Here is a 17,891-nt window from a genome sequence, read left to right on the forward strand (position 1 = left end):
CTTGACCCTTCCCTGCTAAGAATACTGATCAGTCAGTCTGGTGCAAGATATGAAGTAAGAGAGAGACAGTTGTCACAGGACAGTGTGCTCCTCTGGATGGGTGTGAGCACAGAGAGGGCCAGGCCTGTAGTGGCCGGGCCAGGTCACACCTTGCCAGGGAGGCTCCCTGGGGCCATGGAACAGACCTAGAGGGAGATTCTGAAATCTCATCTCTGGGGCTCTCTGACTTTCTCTGGGACCTCGAGTGGGCCCCGTGGGACCTCTGTGAGCCTTAATTCCCTTGTCTGTCAAATGAAAGTGTTGGCTAAAGAAGCTTTCAAAGGCCTAACATTCCAGCTCTGACATTCTGGGAGTCTGTCTGCCTCACAATTTCTAAGGGGTGGATAAATGTTGAAAAGATCCGCTCCATACAGTAGGGTTTTACAGCCTAAAGATCTCACAAAACATTTATTCTTTATCAGTACTTTTAAAGAACACCAGCTACCCTCATTACCCACTGAACGAGCAGTTGGAAACCTGGCTTCATTGAGAAATGCTGTTCAGACAACCATCTATCCCTAGTGCCTGACTGGTGAACAGGTTGACACCTCCGACTGTGGTATCCACTCCTGGAGGGCTGAGGACTGAAGTCTTACTTTCTTTATATCCCCAAGTGCCTGACACGAATTGGGTGCGTTAAAATGCTTAGAAAATTAAAGAAAGACAGAAAGGTCTGCTTGCCTCTTTGCAAGCCGGGGTGCCCGGCCAGCTCCACACGTCCCTGGCTTCTGTTTCGGGAGATTGCTCTCCGGTAAAGGAGCCGCAACCTACTGTGAGAAATCATCTCAGTGGAGGGTAGGGGGCTGTCCGTCTCTCCTCTTGGCTTCCTTCTAGTCCCAGGGGGCTGTGCCTGAGGTGAAACCATAAGTTATTTCAGAATCACTCTAAGACCAAAAGCTGATTTCAGCTTCTAGACCCAAAAGTCCGTTTTCAAGGCAGCCCCTCTCAAAATGCAAATTTCAGTCCAGGGAGGGAACTTTACCACACTTTCCAGCTCAGAAGCAAAACAACATGTCTTTCGGGTGAGTCTCATAGTTTCTAACCTGAGGCAAGTCTTTCCTTAAATGGTGCAGTGCTTCTTACCTGAGCCTGGATTAAAAAGCCGAAAGTTCTGAGGACATTACCATACTTGGGGTTAATGGTGCCCGGTTACCGGGTGTGTGAGGCCTGTGTAAGCATCCATTACAAAAGAAATGTGGAAATCCTCTACTTGCCTCAGAAAGGGCTCCCTTAGGTCATTTCAGAGAGGGCTGATGGGACTAAATCCAGGAGCTCTTAACGCTGTGACCAAAGATTGAGTTCTCTATTGGATATAATATTAATAGTAACTCGGTAGTGCTGTGTTTTCCTGATGGAGATACAAGCCACTCATCCATGATTGGTGATGTGGGAAAGTAAAAATAAATGTAAATGTCTTCCAAGTTAAAAAACAGTGGGGGGGGCTCCCTAATTACGGAGGCCTGGAGCTCTGTTAAAGTCACTCGAGGCCAGAAGGACATTTATTACACGCAAAGCATGGCAGGCACTCCACGTGGCGGGTGTGTTTGGAATTGGATCTCAGAAGGAAGTGGCCCCAGGAGTCCGCATACAGGGAATTCAAGGTGTTGGGAAATGAAGGCACCCCTGAACGAGGCCAGGAAGGCTTTTAGAAGAGGTGGAGTGAAAGCGTCATTTTATTTACTTATTTATTTATTTACTTATTTATGGCTGTGTTGGGTCTTCGTTGCTGCGTGTGGGCTTTCTCTAGTTGTGGTGAGCAGGGGCTACTCTTCGTTGCGGTGCACAGGCTTCACACTGTGGTGGCTTCTCTTGTTGCTGAGCACGGGCTCTAGGCGTGCAGGCTTCAGTGGTTGTGGCACACGGGTTCAGTGGTTGTGGCACACGGGTTCAGTAGTTGTGGCTCACGGGCTCTAGAGCGCAGGCTCAGTAGTTGTGGCACACGGGCTTAGTTGCTCCACGGCACGTGGGATCTTCCCGGCCAGGGCTCGAACCTGTGTCCCCTGCATTGGCAGGCGGATTCTTAACCACTGCGCCACCAGGGAAGTCCCGAAAGCGTCATTTTTAAATTTAGGGAAAATACATTTTAAACAAAGACTGCCTCTTTCAGGGTAAGAGCACAATGCCTAATGGGAGAGGAGATAGACGCTACCTGGAAGAGAAGCCAAGGGTGTCAGTAGCCAGGGGGTAGGGTCCCCAGCAGGGGCCAGGGCACTTGAGCTGAAGCACACCCTTGCTTTGGAATAGTGCATAAGAAAGAATTTTGAGAGGCTGTATTGTGTTGTTAAAATGTTAGTGTAATTATACACACACACCACACCCTCCACTCACCTCCCCACAAAGGCCCTACCACAAACTTGGCAAACCTAGAGGAAGGGCAGAGTCTGTCTTCCCACAGCAAAGCCCTAATTCCAACCGAAGCATCTTCCCACTAAAGGCCAACCAGAGCCACTGCTGGCCCAGAATGCACTTATGCAAGTTAGGAAAAGACACCCCTCCCAAAAGACATGGCCGTCTCTTTGGAAATCATCTAATAAAATGGATTTTATTAGAAGGAAGCACTTTTTTGCCATCTGCCAAAAAACTGCCAGGATACTTGTACAGATCTGTGATGCCTTCATTATAAGCGGTGTCCTCTGATGGGTAGTGCCAGGCGCCATGAACAACACAGAGCCCCCACGATGGCCTTTAGAGGCTTCATCCCAGGGTTGGTTGCCTTTGTTTTCCATGACCTTCCCTCACCGTGCATACTGGGCACCCACCATGAAAAGGGGGCGCAGACCTTTTGGTCTGTTGTCAACCGGCTGCCCCTCTCCAGCAACGCTGTGCTCTGCTGGAAGTTCTGCCACGTGTTCCACAAACTCCTCCGGGATGGACACCCAAACGTGAGTTCCTGGGGCTGCAGCGGATGGGCAGGGATCCAGGGACCCATGTGGGGAAAGTGCAGTTGCCTGAGTCACAAGAGCCACTGTCCACTCTCGCACAGGGGATGGCAGCTGCCCCCATCTCCTGGCCTCTTGGGTACCAATTTCATAGAGGGCTTCGTCTCTGTCCCATCACCCTCTCTCCTCCACCCCAGACCCATGTTTCACCATCCTCTGTCTCCTCTCCTTCTCTCTCCAGGTCCTGAAGGACTCTCTGAGATACAAAAACGAATTGAGTGACATGAGCAGGATGTGGGTGAGTTTGGACACGCACCCAGGGGCCACCTGTGCCACCTTATCCTTTCCCAGAGGCCACAGAACAAGGACTGTGGAATGGAGCAAATTCATCTCTTTCAGCTTGTTTAGCATTTCTCTCATGAACATCAGGGAGGGAGTCAGAGATGCCCCCAAATGGAACCATGATATCCACAGTCTTATCTGGGGTCCCTGGAAGCTGTAGGGAAGTTCTAGGGCTTGGGAGCTTCTCCTGCCGATGGCAGTTCATGTCATAATGCTCTCTGGGCATTGGGATCCTTCGGCAGTGACACTGTCACAGGTCCTACTTCTTTCTTCTAGTGGTCCCATTGGGGTCACAGTACATTGAGAACTGGCATTCCCAGTCCTTAATGCCAGTGGTTTTTCTTTCCTATCTAGGGATTCTCAGTGCCTTAGGAAGAGGGAGGAGGTAGGTGGCAATATCAGAATACATTGAAAAGAGTGGTTTTGTACACATACCGGAATCCCTCTAGATTCAAGGAGTATGTGTATGGACAGGAGGTAATTTGCCTTTTGAAGAATCTCCCCAGGTGATTCTGATGTGTCATTTTGCCCCACTGGTTAAGAACTACTATGTTAGCCCTTTCCTTCAAATTCTTACCTGTGTCTGTCTGCACTCACAAAATGTTAGCAATTATGTTGTCCAATCTACCCATTATAGATGAGAAATACAGGCCCAGAGAGGGAAGCAGCTTTTCCTATGTCACAAGACTAGTTAACCTAAACAAAGCAGAGGTTTGTCCCCCAAAACTTCCAACTGTATGCTAGAGAGCTTTCTATTACATTTCTGTAACATGGAAAGCTTAGGTCTTTTTCCTTTTTTTTTGCTAGAATTTATCTGGTATATCTTTTTTCATCCTTTTACTTCTGACTTTTCTATATTCTTTTTAATATTTTTTACATATATATTTATTGCACTGTGGCCAGAGAATCAATATGATACTGATTTTCGAAGTATTTTTGAGACTTGCTGTGTGAGCTAGCTCATGGTCAGTTTTTGTTTAAAATTGAAGTATAGTTGATTTATAATACTATATTAGTTTCAGATGTACAGCACAGTGATTGACTGATTGACTTTTCTATATTCTTTTGTCTTAGAAATATACTTGTCAATAGCATTTAGTTGGATTTTTTTTAAAATTCAAGATGGCAGTCTTTGTCAACTGGACACTTACTCTGTTTACATTTATTATAATTCATAACATGTTTAGATTTATGTCTCCCATCTTATTTTATGCTATTTGTCCCATCTGTTCTGTTTCTATTTCTCTCATTTTTGCCTTCTTTTGGATTGATTGGGTATTTTCTTTCTCATTCAGTTTCCCCCTCATTACTAGTGGGAAGATAAAAAATAAAAGCAGAGGTTTTGGTTTTTTTTAACTTTTTGATAATGTTATCTAATAATTACAAAGTGCATGCTTACGTTACCAGCGTCTAAAATTCATATCAATGTCTAGATATCATATCTGTTTCCAGTATAGCACAAAGACCTTAGAATATTTTAACCCCATTCACTCCCTTGTATGTTGTTGTCATGCATTTTAATTTTTGTTGCTTTTAGACCCTAGAAGATATTTTATTTTAATTGTCTTATTCTGCACTCTTCATTTCCTCTTACATCCCAGGCCATCCATTTGGGATCTCTTTCTTTCTGCCTGAGTTATTTCCTTTAGAACTTCCTTTAGTGAGAGTCTGCTGGTGGCAAACAACCACTTTTACCTGATGGAGAATGTCTTTATTTCACCCGCATTCATGGAAGATATTTTCTCTGACTTTAGAATTCTGGGATAATAGTTCTTTTCTTTCAGCACATGGAAGGTATTAGTCAAGATGTCCTTCCACTGACTTCTGGCTTCCATCATTTTTATGAAGTCTGCTGTCAGACTTACCATTGCTTCTTTGAAGCTAATCTGTGTTTGTTTCTCTGTTTTTAAGTTCTTAGTATTTATCTAGGTGTGAATTTATTCTAGATTCTTTGGACTTTTTAAATCTGTAGATTATTATATCAGTTACAAAAAAATTCTCATTGTCTCTAAATATTGATTTGCTTCATTCTTTGTTTTCCTCTGAGACTTTGGTTAGCAGTATTTTAGACTTTCTCACTCTATTCCCCATGTCTTTAAACCACTATTTGATTTTTTTCTACCTGTTTGTTTGTCTCTATACTGCATTCTGGATAATTTCACAGTAAATCTAGCTTTCAGTTCACTTATTCCCTTTTCAGCTGGGTCTAATCTGTTGCTAAACCTCTCCATAAGGTTTTCAATTTTAGTATCATTCTCATTTCTTGGAATTTTAGGTTTGGTTTGGTTTGGTTTTTTCTAATCTGCTTGGCATTCTTTATAATTTATTGTGCCCTGCATATATTTTAAAACAGTCTCTAATTTTTTTTAGGTTTGTTAAATATAGTGGTTTTATATATCACTTTTTATAATTCTAGTATCTAAAGCCCTTTGAGGTCTGTTTCTGCCATCTGTTGTTTTGATGAATTTTGCTCCTGCTATGTAGTTTCTTTTTGTATTTAGTTACTTTTCTACTGTGAGCTGCTCATTTTCCTGGAGATTTTTTTGGTGGGAATTCTTTGAATTCTAACAAAGGCCGCTTCCTCCAGAGGGAATTGGCACTTGCATCCATTAAGATCACTCTAAATTAAATTCTCAGCTTAAAAGTTATGTGAATTCTGAGCAGATCCCCTTGAGGACTGGCTCACGGGTCCAATTCTCAGCAGTAGTTTTTTCCGCCCTCTGATCACAACAGTGGTTTAAGGCAGTAGATTTTCTTTGCAGTCCTCAGGGGGGACTCCTTCAGTGCAGGAGTACATGTGTGTTATTTCCAATTTACCCTTAATTCCCCTGCACGGAGGAGGAAGTCTTTTGGCTCTTGCACTAGACTCCTCAAGTTGGGCAGGTGAGAGCCCTGCCTCCTGTTCACCACCTGGGCCTTAAGGCCCAGAAAACCAAAACTCAGGTTCACTTGGTGTGGCAAAGTGCCCCCTCCCCACCATTCCCTGAACCCATCAAGTCATTTGCTCTCTGAATATCTGAATTACTCAGTTCCTGGCCTGAGGATTTCTTACTCTCTTGCAAGTTCATTAATGCCTTCAAAGCATTTTTAATATTCCACTCAATATTGTTAGTAGTTTTCAGTGGGAAAGTCAACCCAGTTACCTAGCCTGCCTGCCTTGTTATCCAAAATAGAATTCTTTTAGGTCTTTTTTCCTATGTAATCTGTCTCTTCCATTTGACTAAGAGTTTCTGAAGTTAGAAACTTCTTTTACTTTTTTTTTTAAATTAAGATCTTATTTTTTTTAAGAGCAGTTTTAGGTTCACTGAACAATTGAGTGGAAAGTACAGAGTTTCCACATACCTGCCCTGCCCCCAAACATGCATAGCCTTGCCTAATGGATGAACCTACTGACACATCCATCACAATCACCAAAGTCCATAGTTTATATTACAGTTCACTTGTGGTGTTGTACATTCTGTGGGTTTGGACAAATGTATCCATCATACAGAATATTTTCACCGACTTAAAAATCCTCTTTGCTCTACCTGTTCATCCCACCCCACCCCTACTCACTCCCCACCCCCACCCCCCCCAACTCTTGGCAACCACTGATCTTTTTATAGTCTCCATAGTTTTACCTTTTCCAGATGTCATATAGTTGGAATCATATAGTATGTAGTCTTTTCAGACTGGCTTCTTTCAACGTAGTAATATTCAATTAAGTTTCCTCCATGTCTTTTCATGGCTTGATAGCTCATTTCTTTTTACTGCTCAGTAATATTCCACTGTTTGGATGCATCACAGTTTATGTATCCATTCACCTACTGGAGGTCATCCTGGTTGCTTCCAAATTTTGGTAATTATGAGTAAAGCTGCTACAAACATCCATGTGCAGGTTTTTGTGTGGGCTTAAGTTTTCAACTCCTTTGGGTGAAAACCAAGGAGCTCCATAGTTGAATCATATGGTAATAGTATGTTTAGTTTTGTAAGAAACTACCAAACTATTTTCCAAAGTGGCCGTATCACTTTGCATTCCCGCCAGCAGTGAATGAGAGTTCCTGTTGCTCTGCATCCTCATCAGTATTTGGTGTTGTCAGTGTTCTGGATTTCGGCCATTCTAATAGGTATGTAGTGGTATTTCATTGTTTTAATTTGCATTTCCCTGCTGACATAGGATGTGGAGCATCTTTTCATATGCTTATTGACCATCTAAACATCTTCTTTCATAAGGTTTCTGTTAAGGTCTTAGGCCCATTTTTTAGCTGGATTGTTTGTTTTCTTATTGTTGAGTTTTAGGAGTATATTTATATGTTTTAGATAACTGTCCTTTATCAGATATGTCTTTTGCAAATATTTTCTCCCAGTCTGTGGCTTATCTTCTCATTCTCTTGACAATGTCTTTTGCAGAGTAGAAGTTTTTGTTTGTTTTTGCTATGTTGGGTCTTAGTTGCTGCACACGGGCTTTCTCCAGTTGCGGGCGAGTGGGGGCTACTCTGTGTTGCGCGGGCTACTCACTGCTGTGGCTTCTCTTGTTGCGGAGCACGGGCGCTAGAGCACGCAGGCTTCAGTAGTTGCAGTGTGTGGGCTCGGTAGTTGTGGCTCATGGGCTTAGTTGCTCTGCAACATGTGGGATCTTCCTGGACCAGGGCTCGAACCCATGTCCCCTGCATTGGCAGGCAGATTCTTAACCACTGCGCCACCAGGGAAGTCCCAGAGTAGAAGTTTTTAATTTTAATGAAGCCCAGTTTATCAATTATTTCTTTCATGGATTGTGCCTTTGGTGTTGTATCTAGAGTTATCACCATACTCAAGGTCATCCAGGTTTTCTCCTTTGTGATCTTCTAGGAGTTTTATAGTTTTGCATTTTACATTTAAGTCTTTGATCCATTCACCTTTTACTTTTTTTTTAATATAATCCATTTTAAAATTTTTTATTCATTTTATTTATTTATTTTTGGTTGTGCCGGGTCTTAGCTGTGGCTGGTGGGCTCCTTAGTTGCAGCCAGCGGGCTCCTTAGTTGTGGCATGGGAACTCCTAGTTGCAGCATGCATGTGGGATCTAGTTCCCTGAGCAGGGATCTAACCCACGTACCCTGCATTAGGAGGCGAATTCTTAACCACTGCACCACCAGGGAGGTCCCCACCTTCTTGATCCTCATACATTTTCACATGAAGTATAGTTGTCTTTGATGATGAGCATATTTTTGCTTTTTCTACTTCTCACTACTTTCTGATTTTTCTATAATGAACAAGTATATCATAAAATATGAATTTTCATAGAAAATTAATACATTATGAAATACTGTCATCTACGGCATTGATGTTTTTAAACTCCTTTGATTACTCAACTCTCTTTGGTGCCCCTTGAGGCACCTTTCAAAGGATTCCTCTATGCTAGAGGAAGTAGATGCACTTAGAAGAAAATGTAGAAGTCAAGACTCACGTGGGAGCCACAGTTATTCAGTTTAAGGTTCTTTGTGCCCCATTTCCCTTTTCTTTTGTATATAATGGGGAGTTGCCAGCATCACTCTGCTAAGCCTAGCTTCTGCCCAGGCACCTAGGACATGACTGCATGGGCAGACTCCATGGGAAGGCTTCTTCTTTACCAGCTGGGTTTAGTCCCATTTCAAACCCCCATCCCAGGTATAATACCATAGATGCTTTTAGTCTGTTGAAATCCATCTGGAGGAGGTGTTTGTTCTCCTGTGTTTAGATAGAGAAACAAAAGAAGGGAGATAGCCCATAGTCAGACTGTGATTACTAAGGATGGGAGACTTAAGGTTCTTAAATGAGAAACATCGTCCAGAATTTACCCGAAGGATGTTTGTACACAAGATGATACTGTAAGAATGTTCATCGAAACATAGTTTACATAGAAAAACTTGTCTACAATTAAAACACACAACAGTAGGGAGCTGGTCTGGTAAATTACAGTACAGACTTATAATGTACTGGGTAGTCACGAAAAATAACGATACAGAAGAAAATTTAATAAGATGGAAAAAATTGCAGTATATTAAGTGAAAAAAACCATATTGATCCCATTTTATCTTTTAAAATAAAGGTGGAGCACAGAGGATTTCTAGGGCAGTGAAACTACTCTGTATGATACGATAATGGTAAATCCATGTCATTATACATTTGTCAAAACCCATAGGATGTACAGCACCAAGAGTGAACCCTAATGTAAACTTTACTTTGGATGATAACAATGCGTCAGGTTCACCAATTATAACAAATGTCCCACTCTGGTGAGGGATGTTAACAGTGGAAGAGGCTGTGTATGTGTGGGGACAGGGGGGACATGGGGAATCTGTACTTTCTGTTCCATTCCGCTGTGACCCTAAAACTCCCCTAAAAAATTAACTCTGTTTAAATTGAAAAAATAACATTGTGAACCCCAAAATGTTAGCCATGATTGTAGCTGGTGGTTAGGTTAAGGGTGATTTGTTTGCATATGTACTTTTTTACATTTTCCAAATGTTCTTTCTAATTTCATTTTTCAATGTATATCAACATTTTATTAAAATTTTTCCAAATTTTTATTGTGGTAAAATACACATAACATGAAATTTACTACCTTAACCATTTCTTAAGTGTACAGTTGAGTGGTATTAAGTATGTTCATATTGTTGTATAGTCATCGCACCATCCATCTCTGAAATTTTTCATCTTGTAAAACTGGAAATCTATATCCATTAAACAATAACTCCCCATTCCCCTCCCCACCTCCAGCCCCTAGAAACCACCGTTTTACTTTCTGTCTCAAGATTTTTTACTAATCTAAGTACCTCATGTAAATGGAATCATACACGATTTGTCCTTTTGTGACTGGATTATTTCACTTAACATAATGTACTCAAGATTCATTCATGTTGTAGTACGTGTCAGAATTTCCTTTTCAAGACTGAATAATATTCCGTTGTATGAGTATATCACATTCTGTTTATTCATTCATCTGTCGATGGACACTTTGGTTGCCTCCATGTTTTAGCTCTTGTAAATAATGCTTCTATGCACATGGGTGTGCAAATATTTTCAAGATCCTTCTTTCAATTCATTTGAGTATATACTGAGAGATGGAATTTCAGGATCACATGGTAATTCTATTTGTAGTTTTTTGAGGAGCTGCCATACTGTTTTCCACAGTTGCTGTACCATTTTACATCCCACTAACAGTGTCCAAGGGTACCAATTTCTCCACATCCTCCCCAGCACTTTTTTTTTTTGATATTAGCTTTCCTAATAGATGTGAGGTGGTATCTCATTGTAGTTCTTTTTTTTAATTTTTGTTGGAGTATAGTTGCTTTACAGTATTGTGTTAGTTTCTACTGTACAGTAAAGTGAATCAGCAATATGTATACATGCATCCCCTCTTTTTTGGATTTCTTTCCCACTTAGGTCACCACAGAGCACTGAGTGGAGTTCCCTGTGCTATATAGTAGGTTCTCATTAGTTATCTGTTTTATACATAGTATCAATAGTGTATATATGATTCTATCTGGTGGTTAGGTTAAGGCTGATTTGTTTGCATATGTACTTTTTTATGTTTTCCAAATTTTCAACAGTGGATGTATGTTATTTTCATACTCACAAAAAATATATATTCTTTCAAAAAGAAATCCTGGCTGTAGATCCTTCAAACCAATGTTCTTCGTGTTGACACCCCGCTTTCTTTCCTCATCCTGAAAGGGCCACCTGAGTGAGGGGTATGGGCAGCTTTGCAGCATCTACCTCAAACTGCTGAGAACGAAGATGGAGTACCACACCAAAGTGAGTCTTTGCGACAATCCTGCTGCCACTGCCAGCCATGCACTCCCCCCGCCCCTGCTTCCCCCACCTCCCCGCCCTGTCCCCTCACACCTGGCTGGGCTTAATTGTCAGGTTTTCCAGGTAATGAGACAGCCTGGCTTCTTAGGGAGTGTTCACACCATATCCCAGCTATGTAAGAGGAAACATTTTATAGAGTAACTGCAGTCAGGCCCCTGGGATGTGACAAGGGGCCTGGGATTTTGGCCCAGGTCTTCTGCACCTTTTGTTCCCCATTTTGCAAATAGAAAGAGGAACCTGATCCACCAGGTGGCCTTATAAAAATACTTCAGAAGCACTGACTTGACTGTTAATAGAAACAGCGCCTTCCATTTATATAGTAAGTTTCCACACAGGACCTTCTAATCAAGATATGACTTTAGCTGATATTTCTTTTTTTATATAAGATTTTTTTATATTTATTTTATTTATTAGTATTTATTTTTGGCCGCGTTGGGTCTTCTTTGCTGCACGCAGGCTTTCTCTAATTGTGGCGAGCAGGGCCTACTCTTCGTTGCAGCGCGCAGCCTTCTCATTGCGGTGGCTTCTTCTGTTGCGGAGCACGGGCTCTAGGAGCGCGGGCTTCAGTAGTTGTGGCTCGCGGGCTTTAGAGCGCAGGCTCAGTAGTTACGGCGCGCGGGCTTAGTTTCTCTGCGGCACATGGGATCTTCCCGGACCAGGGCTTGAACTCGTGTCCCCTGCATTGGCAGGTGGATTCTTAACCCCTGCGCCACCAGGGAAGCCCTAGCTGGTATTTCTTACACACTTAATGCATGTAAAACTGTGTGCCAAGTGGCATGTAAGATTAAGAAAAAAGGGTCTACTCTTTAGGCGTTTACAGATCTGTCGGAGAGAGAAGCTTATACACTTGCAGTAGCTGTGTAATAGTGCCGGGCAGGTATGTGTGCCTGCAGAAGAGTGCCAGGGATGTTTTGAAATGATGGAGGGATATGGCATCCTAAAGGGCAGAATGAAGGAAGTGGGTCTTGAGGTGGTCCTTGAAGGGTGGGTATGAGGCACATAGGAGGTAAGGAAGAATGGCATGCCAGGTGGGAGGGAAAATGGCCAGAATTAGGGAGCTGGCGGTGGAAATGGAGAAGGGGACCAGGTCATCATAATGTCCAGACTGAGTGAGGAAGTAAATGCGACCAGAAGGATAAAGGCACCAGGCCTGAGTCTCTGAGGCAGATGAGCAGGGGTGGTGGGCCTGAGGGCAGGAAGGGGCTGCAAGGCAGAGCGCCGGGTGTTACAGCCAGAGAGGGAGGTGCCGGCGTGGAGGATTTCTTTCTTCAGAGCCTGAAGAACTCACACTGGCATTTAGAGCCCCCTTGGTGGACTGGCCACCCGTCTCTCTGTGCTCCCCTCCACCTGCCCCGCTGCCCTGTGCTCCACCCGCTCCAGACAGACCACGCCGAGGAAGAGAGCAGGATCCAGATACCTGACAGCTGATGAGTCCACGTAGCTTCCCCTGACTGTGCGGGTGCTTGATGTAATATTCTCCAGCCTTCAAGTTTATTTTACTGATTATGTTTTGCTAAAGTTAATGTGAGAATGGGTTTGCCTGCCCTGAGCTCACAATAGCCGCTTCAGGAGATGGCCAGAGGGCAGTGGGAAGCCTGGAGAGTATTCAGAACAGATTGGAAATAAGCAAAGGCTGCACTGCCTGCATGGTGTGGGTGTCAAGTTGAAGACCGACCGCTCTCACACGCTCGGTGTCATTGCACCACAGAGAAGATGTCCATGGCACAGGCTGTGAGCGAGGGGCCCTCCCCCGGGTCCCAGGGTTGGGATGAAGCCTTCCCCTATGATGATGGGCGGTGGGTGTTCTTTGCCGTGAACCAATCACAGGACCTGTGTGTGCGTGTGTGAGGCTGTGAGCGCTGCCACACCTCCCCAGGGAGCATGCAGGCACCTGTACCAAGCAGAATCCACCTGCTGCAGCCCGAGCTCAGCGGGGCTGGCTTGCTTGATGTCGGCTTAGTTGGTCTGTATAGAGAGCTCTTGAGGTGCCCTGTTCTGACTTCCTCTGCCTCCCTTCCAGAATCCTAGGTTCCCAGGCAACCTTCAGATGAGTGACCGGCAGCTGGACGAGGCCGGAGAGAGTGATGTTAACAACTTGTAAGTGGCTGTCCTCACATTCTGGACTCGATGAGAAAGAAAGCTTGGGTAGATGCTGTCACTTCCGGTTAGGGTCACAGAGGGCCTGAGGGCAAGGGCAGTGGCTGGGGTGGGGACTAAAGCCCCTGAGTGACTTGACCTTGGGGCCACTTACTCCTGGCGCCTCCTCAAGAACCCTTCCAGGGCGCCTCCCACTCCAGGCCTCCCTTCTCTGTGCCCCTCTGCCCTTTTTCTTTGCTGCTTCCACTGTTGAATTCGCCCTGCTTGATCTTCCAATGGCCTTAATACCCACTTAGGTCGGGGCTAAGAATTGAAGCTGGTGTGTGTGTGTGTGTGTCTGTGTGTGCACGTGTACATTGGCGGCAGTACAGGGCTTGGGGGCCGGGACAGGTGGAGCACTGGCCTCGGGCCGTGGAGTATAAGCTCTCTTTCCTCTTGGGTCCAGTTTCCAGCTGACAGTGGAAATGTTCGACTACCTGGAGTGTGAACTTAACCTCTTCCAAACTGGTGAGTCTCTCCCTCCCGTCTGGCCCAGGCTTTCCTGGGCATTCACCTAACCCCCAGCCTGGTTCCCTGCTTGGACCAGCTGGCCTAGCCCCTGTCTCCATACAAGTTGTGCAGTTCAGGGCCAGGGAGATGGAGCTGCCCACACTGTGTCTGTTCTCTTGGTCCTGGTGCAAGGAGGGGCTGAAGCCCAAGGGCATTTTCACGTGAGTGGAAAGACTGCGATCCCCACCCTGCTGACCTCCCCGCTAAGCCCAGGCCTCCAAGAGTCCAAAGACAGTTCCGGCCTCTGACAGACCCTAGACTGTGGCCCCAGCACTGGCTGGTCCTTTGGCCCAGGCTTGTGTGCTGCTCAGGTGGGCTGGCCCTCAGGGTGTATTTCTGCCCAGGTGGCCTGTGCAGTCACCCTTTCTGCCCCAGCATCCCGTGATACCTGGCTCTGTTTCCATATTCATTGATCACTTGGGTTATTAGCAATAGATGCTGAGCTCCTCCTCAAAAATCAGGAACCATGCCTGCTCACCTCTGTTCTAGCCCCATGCCTGGCATATAGCAAGTGCTCAACAACCAAGTTTAGAATGCTTGCTTTCTGCATGAACAGCAGTGAAGAAACAACAGGTGGACAGAGTTCATAAAATGTTGTCAACGGGCTTCCCTGGTGGTGCAGTGGTTACGAATCTGCCTGCCAATGCAGGGGACACGGGTTCGAGCCCTGGTCCAGGAAGATCCCACATGCCGCAGAGCAACTAAGCCCATGCGCCACAACTACTGAGCCTGTGCTCTAGAGCCAGAGAGCCGCAACTACTGAGCCTGTGCTCTAGAGCCTGTGCTTCCAACAAGAGAAGCCACTGCAATGAGAAGCCCGCGCACCGCAACGAAGAGTAGCCCCCGCGCGCAGCAACAAAGACCCAACTCAGCCAAAAATAAATAAATTTATTTTTAAAAAATACTGTCGACATCCAGCTGAATGCTCTGGAATTATCTGGGGAGAATTAGCTAGAGTTTTCTAGAGAGAGCTCCCCCAAGTCTTTGCACAAACTCTTCCATGGTTAAATGGCGGTGGTTTTCTCATCCCCCAGAGAGCAGTGATTCGGAATCAAGAGCATCCTCTACACGTTTCCCCACCTGCCCCCCATCCTCAGTCACCTCTTGTGAGCCACAGAAATCGAGAGAGCTGGTATTAGAAGACGTCTGTCCAGCTCCTGAGTCCTAGTCTGTGACCCCGTAAGATTGGGACCAGAACCTTCGGAAGGAGGCCCTGCATTTTCAACTGCGGGAAACGTGGGCCAATTACAATTAACATTTATTTGGTGCCCTTGCAGTGATTCTCCAAGTGTGGTCCCTGGACCAGCATCGGCATCACCTGAGAACGTATTAGAAATGCACACTCTCGGGTCCCACCCCAGACCTTCTGAATTAGAATCTCTGCGGGTGGGGCCCAGCCATCTGTTTTAACAAACTCCCCAAGTCTGCACTGTCCAACAGCGTTGCCACTGGCCACGTGTGACTATTTAAATTAATTACGATTAAGTAACATTCAAAAGTCAGGGCCTCCGTTGCACTCACCACATTGCAGGCACTCGGCAGCCACACGTGGCTAGCATATTGGACACACGTACAGAGCCTTTCCATCATCACAGAATTCTACTGGAGTGATCCTATGGGGGGATTCTGATGCATGCTACAGTTTGAGAAGCGCTGAGCTAGAAAATAGTTTTCAACCCTGGCTGCATATTAGAATCACCTGGGGGGCTTTTGAAACCCCACCCCAACCCTACCCCAGACCAATTAAAAAAGAAGGGGGCATGGAGGAGTTGCAGGCAGACATTAGTAGTTTTCAAATTTCCCCAGGTGATTTTAATCAATCTCAAAGCAAATGGGAAGGACCACTGCACTGTTGCCATGAACTTTATAGGACATTCTCATTTAATCCTTAGGAGACCTCCTTACAAGACCCTTAAGAGGTATGTGCTATTAGAACCATCTGCATCTTACAGAAAAGCATCTGGAGGCACAGAGAGGTTGAGTAACTTGCCCACGGTCACACAGCTCTAGATGTTACTAGATGCCAAGGGGCATTCCTGGAAAGCGGCAGGCAGGCCGTGAGATGGAGCGGCCTGGGGTTCCTTGCCAGCGTGGAGCCTAAGGAAGCCAGGAGATTTGGGGATGGCCGCCTCGCAGTGACAGCTGCTTTTAATTTGTGTCAAGAAGAAAAGCTGCCTTTTAATTAGAACCGTTTGGGTTTTTGTTTTTTTTTTTCTTTCACTTGACAGACTAAGCCTGTTAACAGGGACTAGTACAGCCAGGGAAGGCCGAACACAGTGGCTCTGGGCTTTCCTCCGGGGCAGTCCCACTCACTGAGGGACTGCAGGGAAAGTCTTTCGGTGCCGGCCACGTGCAGGGTCTCCGGAGGCGGTGGGCAGCCTCTGCAGGGAGGAAATCAGCCCTGGCCAGTGGTGTGCACTCAGGGTCCACGGCCAGGCATCTAGGTGCTTGGTTTAGGACCGAGGGGCAAGGGGCAGGGGGTTAATGTGTAGGGGTCTGTGAGAGCAGTTTGCTTTCTGGAGCCCGGGAGAGTGGAGGGCAGTACTTCCGTTGACCGGCTCCCCCAAGGACCTCCGTCAGCCTTGATCCTGATGGTTCGTCCTCTTCCTGGCTCCTTGCCCTGGGTCCTTGTAGCCTCTCCTCCAACTGTCCACCAGGGTTCCTGCATTTCCCCCCTTGTGGTGTTCCAAGAACCCTGTGACAAGCCAGCAGGAAGCCAAGGCTGAATTATTTCTTCGTGTTCTGATCAATGTTTGATAGTTTCCCCACATGTTTTCTCTTGCACAACCAGATTGGGTGCTTCTCAGGGTCAAGATCACCGTGAGACCAAGTTCATGCCTGAGACAGAGGGCTGAATTGGCTGTCCAAAGCCCCTTTCGATCCTGAAATACTGATTCCCCATAAAACGGAGGGCTTCCCTTGAACAAGAGCCCACCTCCCCATTAAATCAGAAACCTTAAAAGGGGATGTGTTCTTCCTGCCCATATGGGAGGGAGGTGGGGGAGGAAGCATGAAGCTCGTCAGACCGGAAGGAGGCATTTGGGGTGCTCCCCCCGTAAATCCCTCCCGCCGGGCTGTGCACAGAGTAGAGCAAGTTCATTTCACCTGTTTGTGACACACAGAGCATCTTGACTGCCAGGGCCACAGGCTCCTGGTCTAGCCATCGCTGGCCACAGGGGCTCTGGCTTTTAACTCACCATCTCTCAGCAAAACCGCTTCTTGGCTTTGTGGCCACCTTCAAGTTACTTACTCCCCTGTATGATGGGGATACTCTTAGCTACCCCATAGGAGTGTTGAAAGGGTTAGATGCATCACATGAGATCATGATTGCACAGAACAGGTCCTCGTGTGTTAGACTCCTGCCTTCTCCCGTCTGAGAAGGTTGCCTCTAATTTCCTAGCTCTGCTGCCTCTCCCCTTTCTGTCCCCTAGTGTTCAACTCCCTGGACATGTCCCGTTCCGTGTCAGTGACGACAGCCGGGCAGTGCCGCCTAGCCCCGCTGATCCAGGTCATCTTGGACTGCAGCCACCTCTATGATTACACTGTCAAACTTCTCTTCAAACTCCACTCCTGTGAGTATACGGGGCTTGATCTCTGGAAACTTCTGGCCGGAAGGAGGTTCACAGCCTGAGGCTGTCCCTGGAGGGAAGCAGCTCCCCCCAGTGCCCTTGGCTTTCTGCTCCTGACCCAGAAGGCCCTGGAGCTCCCGGCTGTCTTGAGAATAGAAGAGCAGGGCCAAGCCTTGCTGTGCTCAGGGAATCACCTGGCCTGCCACAGCCGTGACTCGGGATGGTCCTCACCCTCCACCTCCAGCTCTACCACGTCAACATCCATATGTGTCATGTACGCTGCAGACCACACAGATGAGGACAGACCCGGCCTAGACCCACAGGAGCAAAGGCGGCCGTTTCCAAAGAGTTCATCAACACAGTCTCTTTGTACAAATGGGTTTTGTGGAGAAATGTAAAATATAAAACAGGGCTGCTCAAATCAATGGAAGGGCACACCTCCCCTAGCCACAGATCTTTGGGATAGTTTCGCGGAATGTATTTTGGAAACTACTGGTCTTGTGGATGTTCTTATCCGTTTATGTGCTTCTTTTTTTTTTTTTTTTTTTTTTAGGAATATGTATTTTTTTAACATCTTTATTGGGGTATAATTGCTTTACAATGG

The 17,891-nt window shown here is 45.9% G+C and overlaps 1 protein-coding gene and 1 non-coding gene across 5 annotated transcripts in view; both read left to right on the top strand.

The window, feature by feature from the left end:
• The window catches only part of HIP1 (huntingtin interacting protein 1), a 153,711-nt gene that overhangs the window by 103,054 nt on the left and 32,766 nt on the right, over positions 1–17,891 (top strand). For 2 of the 4 annotated variants that reach the window (XM_067705883.1, XM_067705884.1), the window contains exons 3-8: positions 2,779–2,921; positions 3,160–3,216; positions 10,935–11,015; positions 13,093–13,169; positions 13,615–13,676; positions 17,150–17,290. In XM_067705883.1, coding sequence (XP_067561984.1) covers positions 2,779–2,921; positions 3,160–3,216; positions 10,935–11,015; positions 13,093–13,169; positions 13,615–13,676; positions 17,150–17,290 — 561 coding nt within the window. The remainder of the gene's footprint in view (positions 1–2,778; positions 2,922–3,159; positions 3,217–10,934; positions 11,016–13,092; positions 13,170–13,614; positions 13,677–17,149; positions 17,291–17,891) is intronic. The other 2 variants (XM_067705885.1, XM_067705886.1) reach the window with 2 other exon arrangements.
• LOC137208237 (small nucleolar RNA SNORA25) lies at positions 1,272–1,404 on the top strand. The gene has a single exon (XR_010935557.1). It is a non-coding gene; the product is annotated as a small nucleolar RNA SNORA25 (small nucleolar RNA).

The sequence above is a fragment of the Pseudorca crassidens genome, chromosome 15 (genome assembly GCF_039906515.1).
Source record: "Pseudorca crassidens isolate mPseCra1 chromosome 15, mPseCra1.hap1, whole genome shotgun sequence".
Classification (NCBI taxonomy): domain Eukaryota; kingdom Metazoa; phylum Chordata; class Mammalia; order Artiodactyla; family Delphinidae; genus Pseudorca; species Pseudorca crassidens.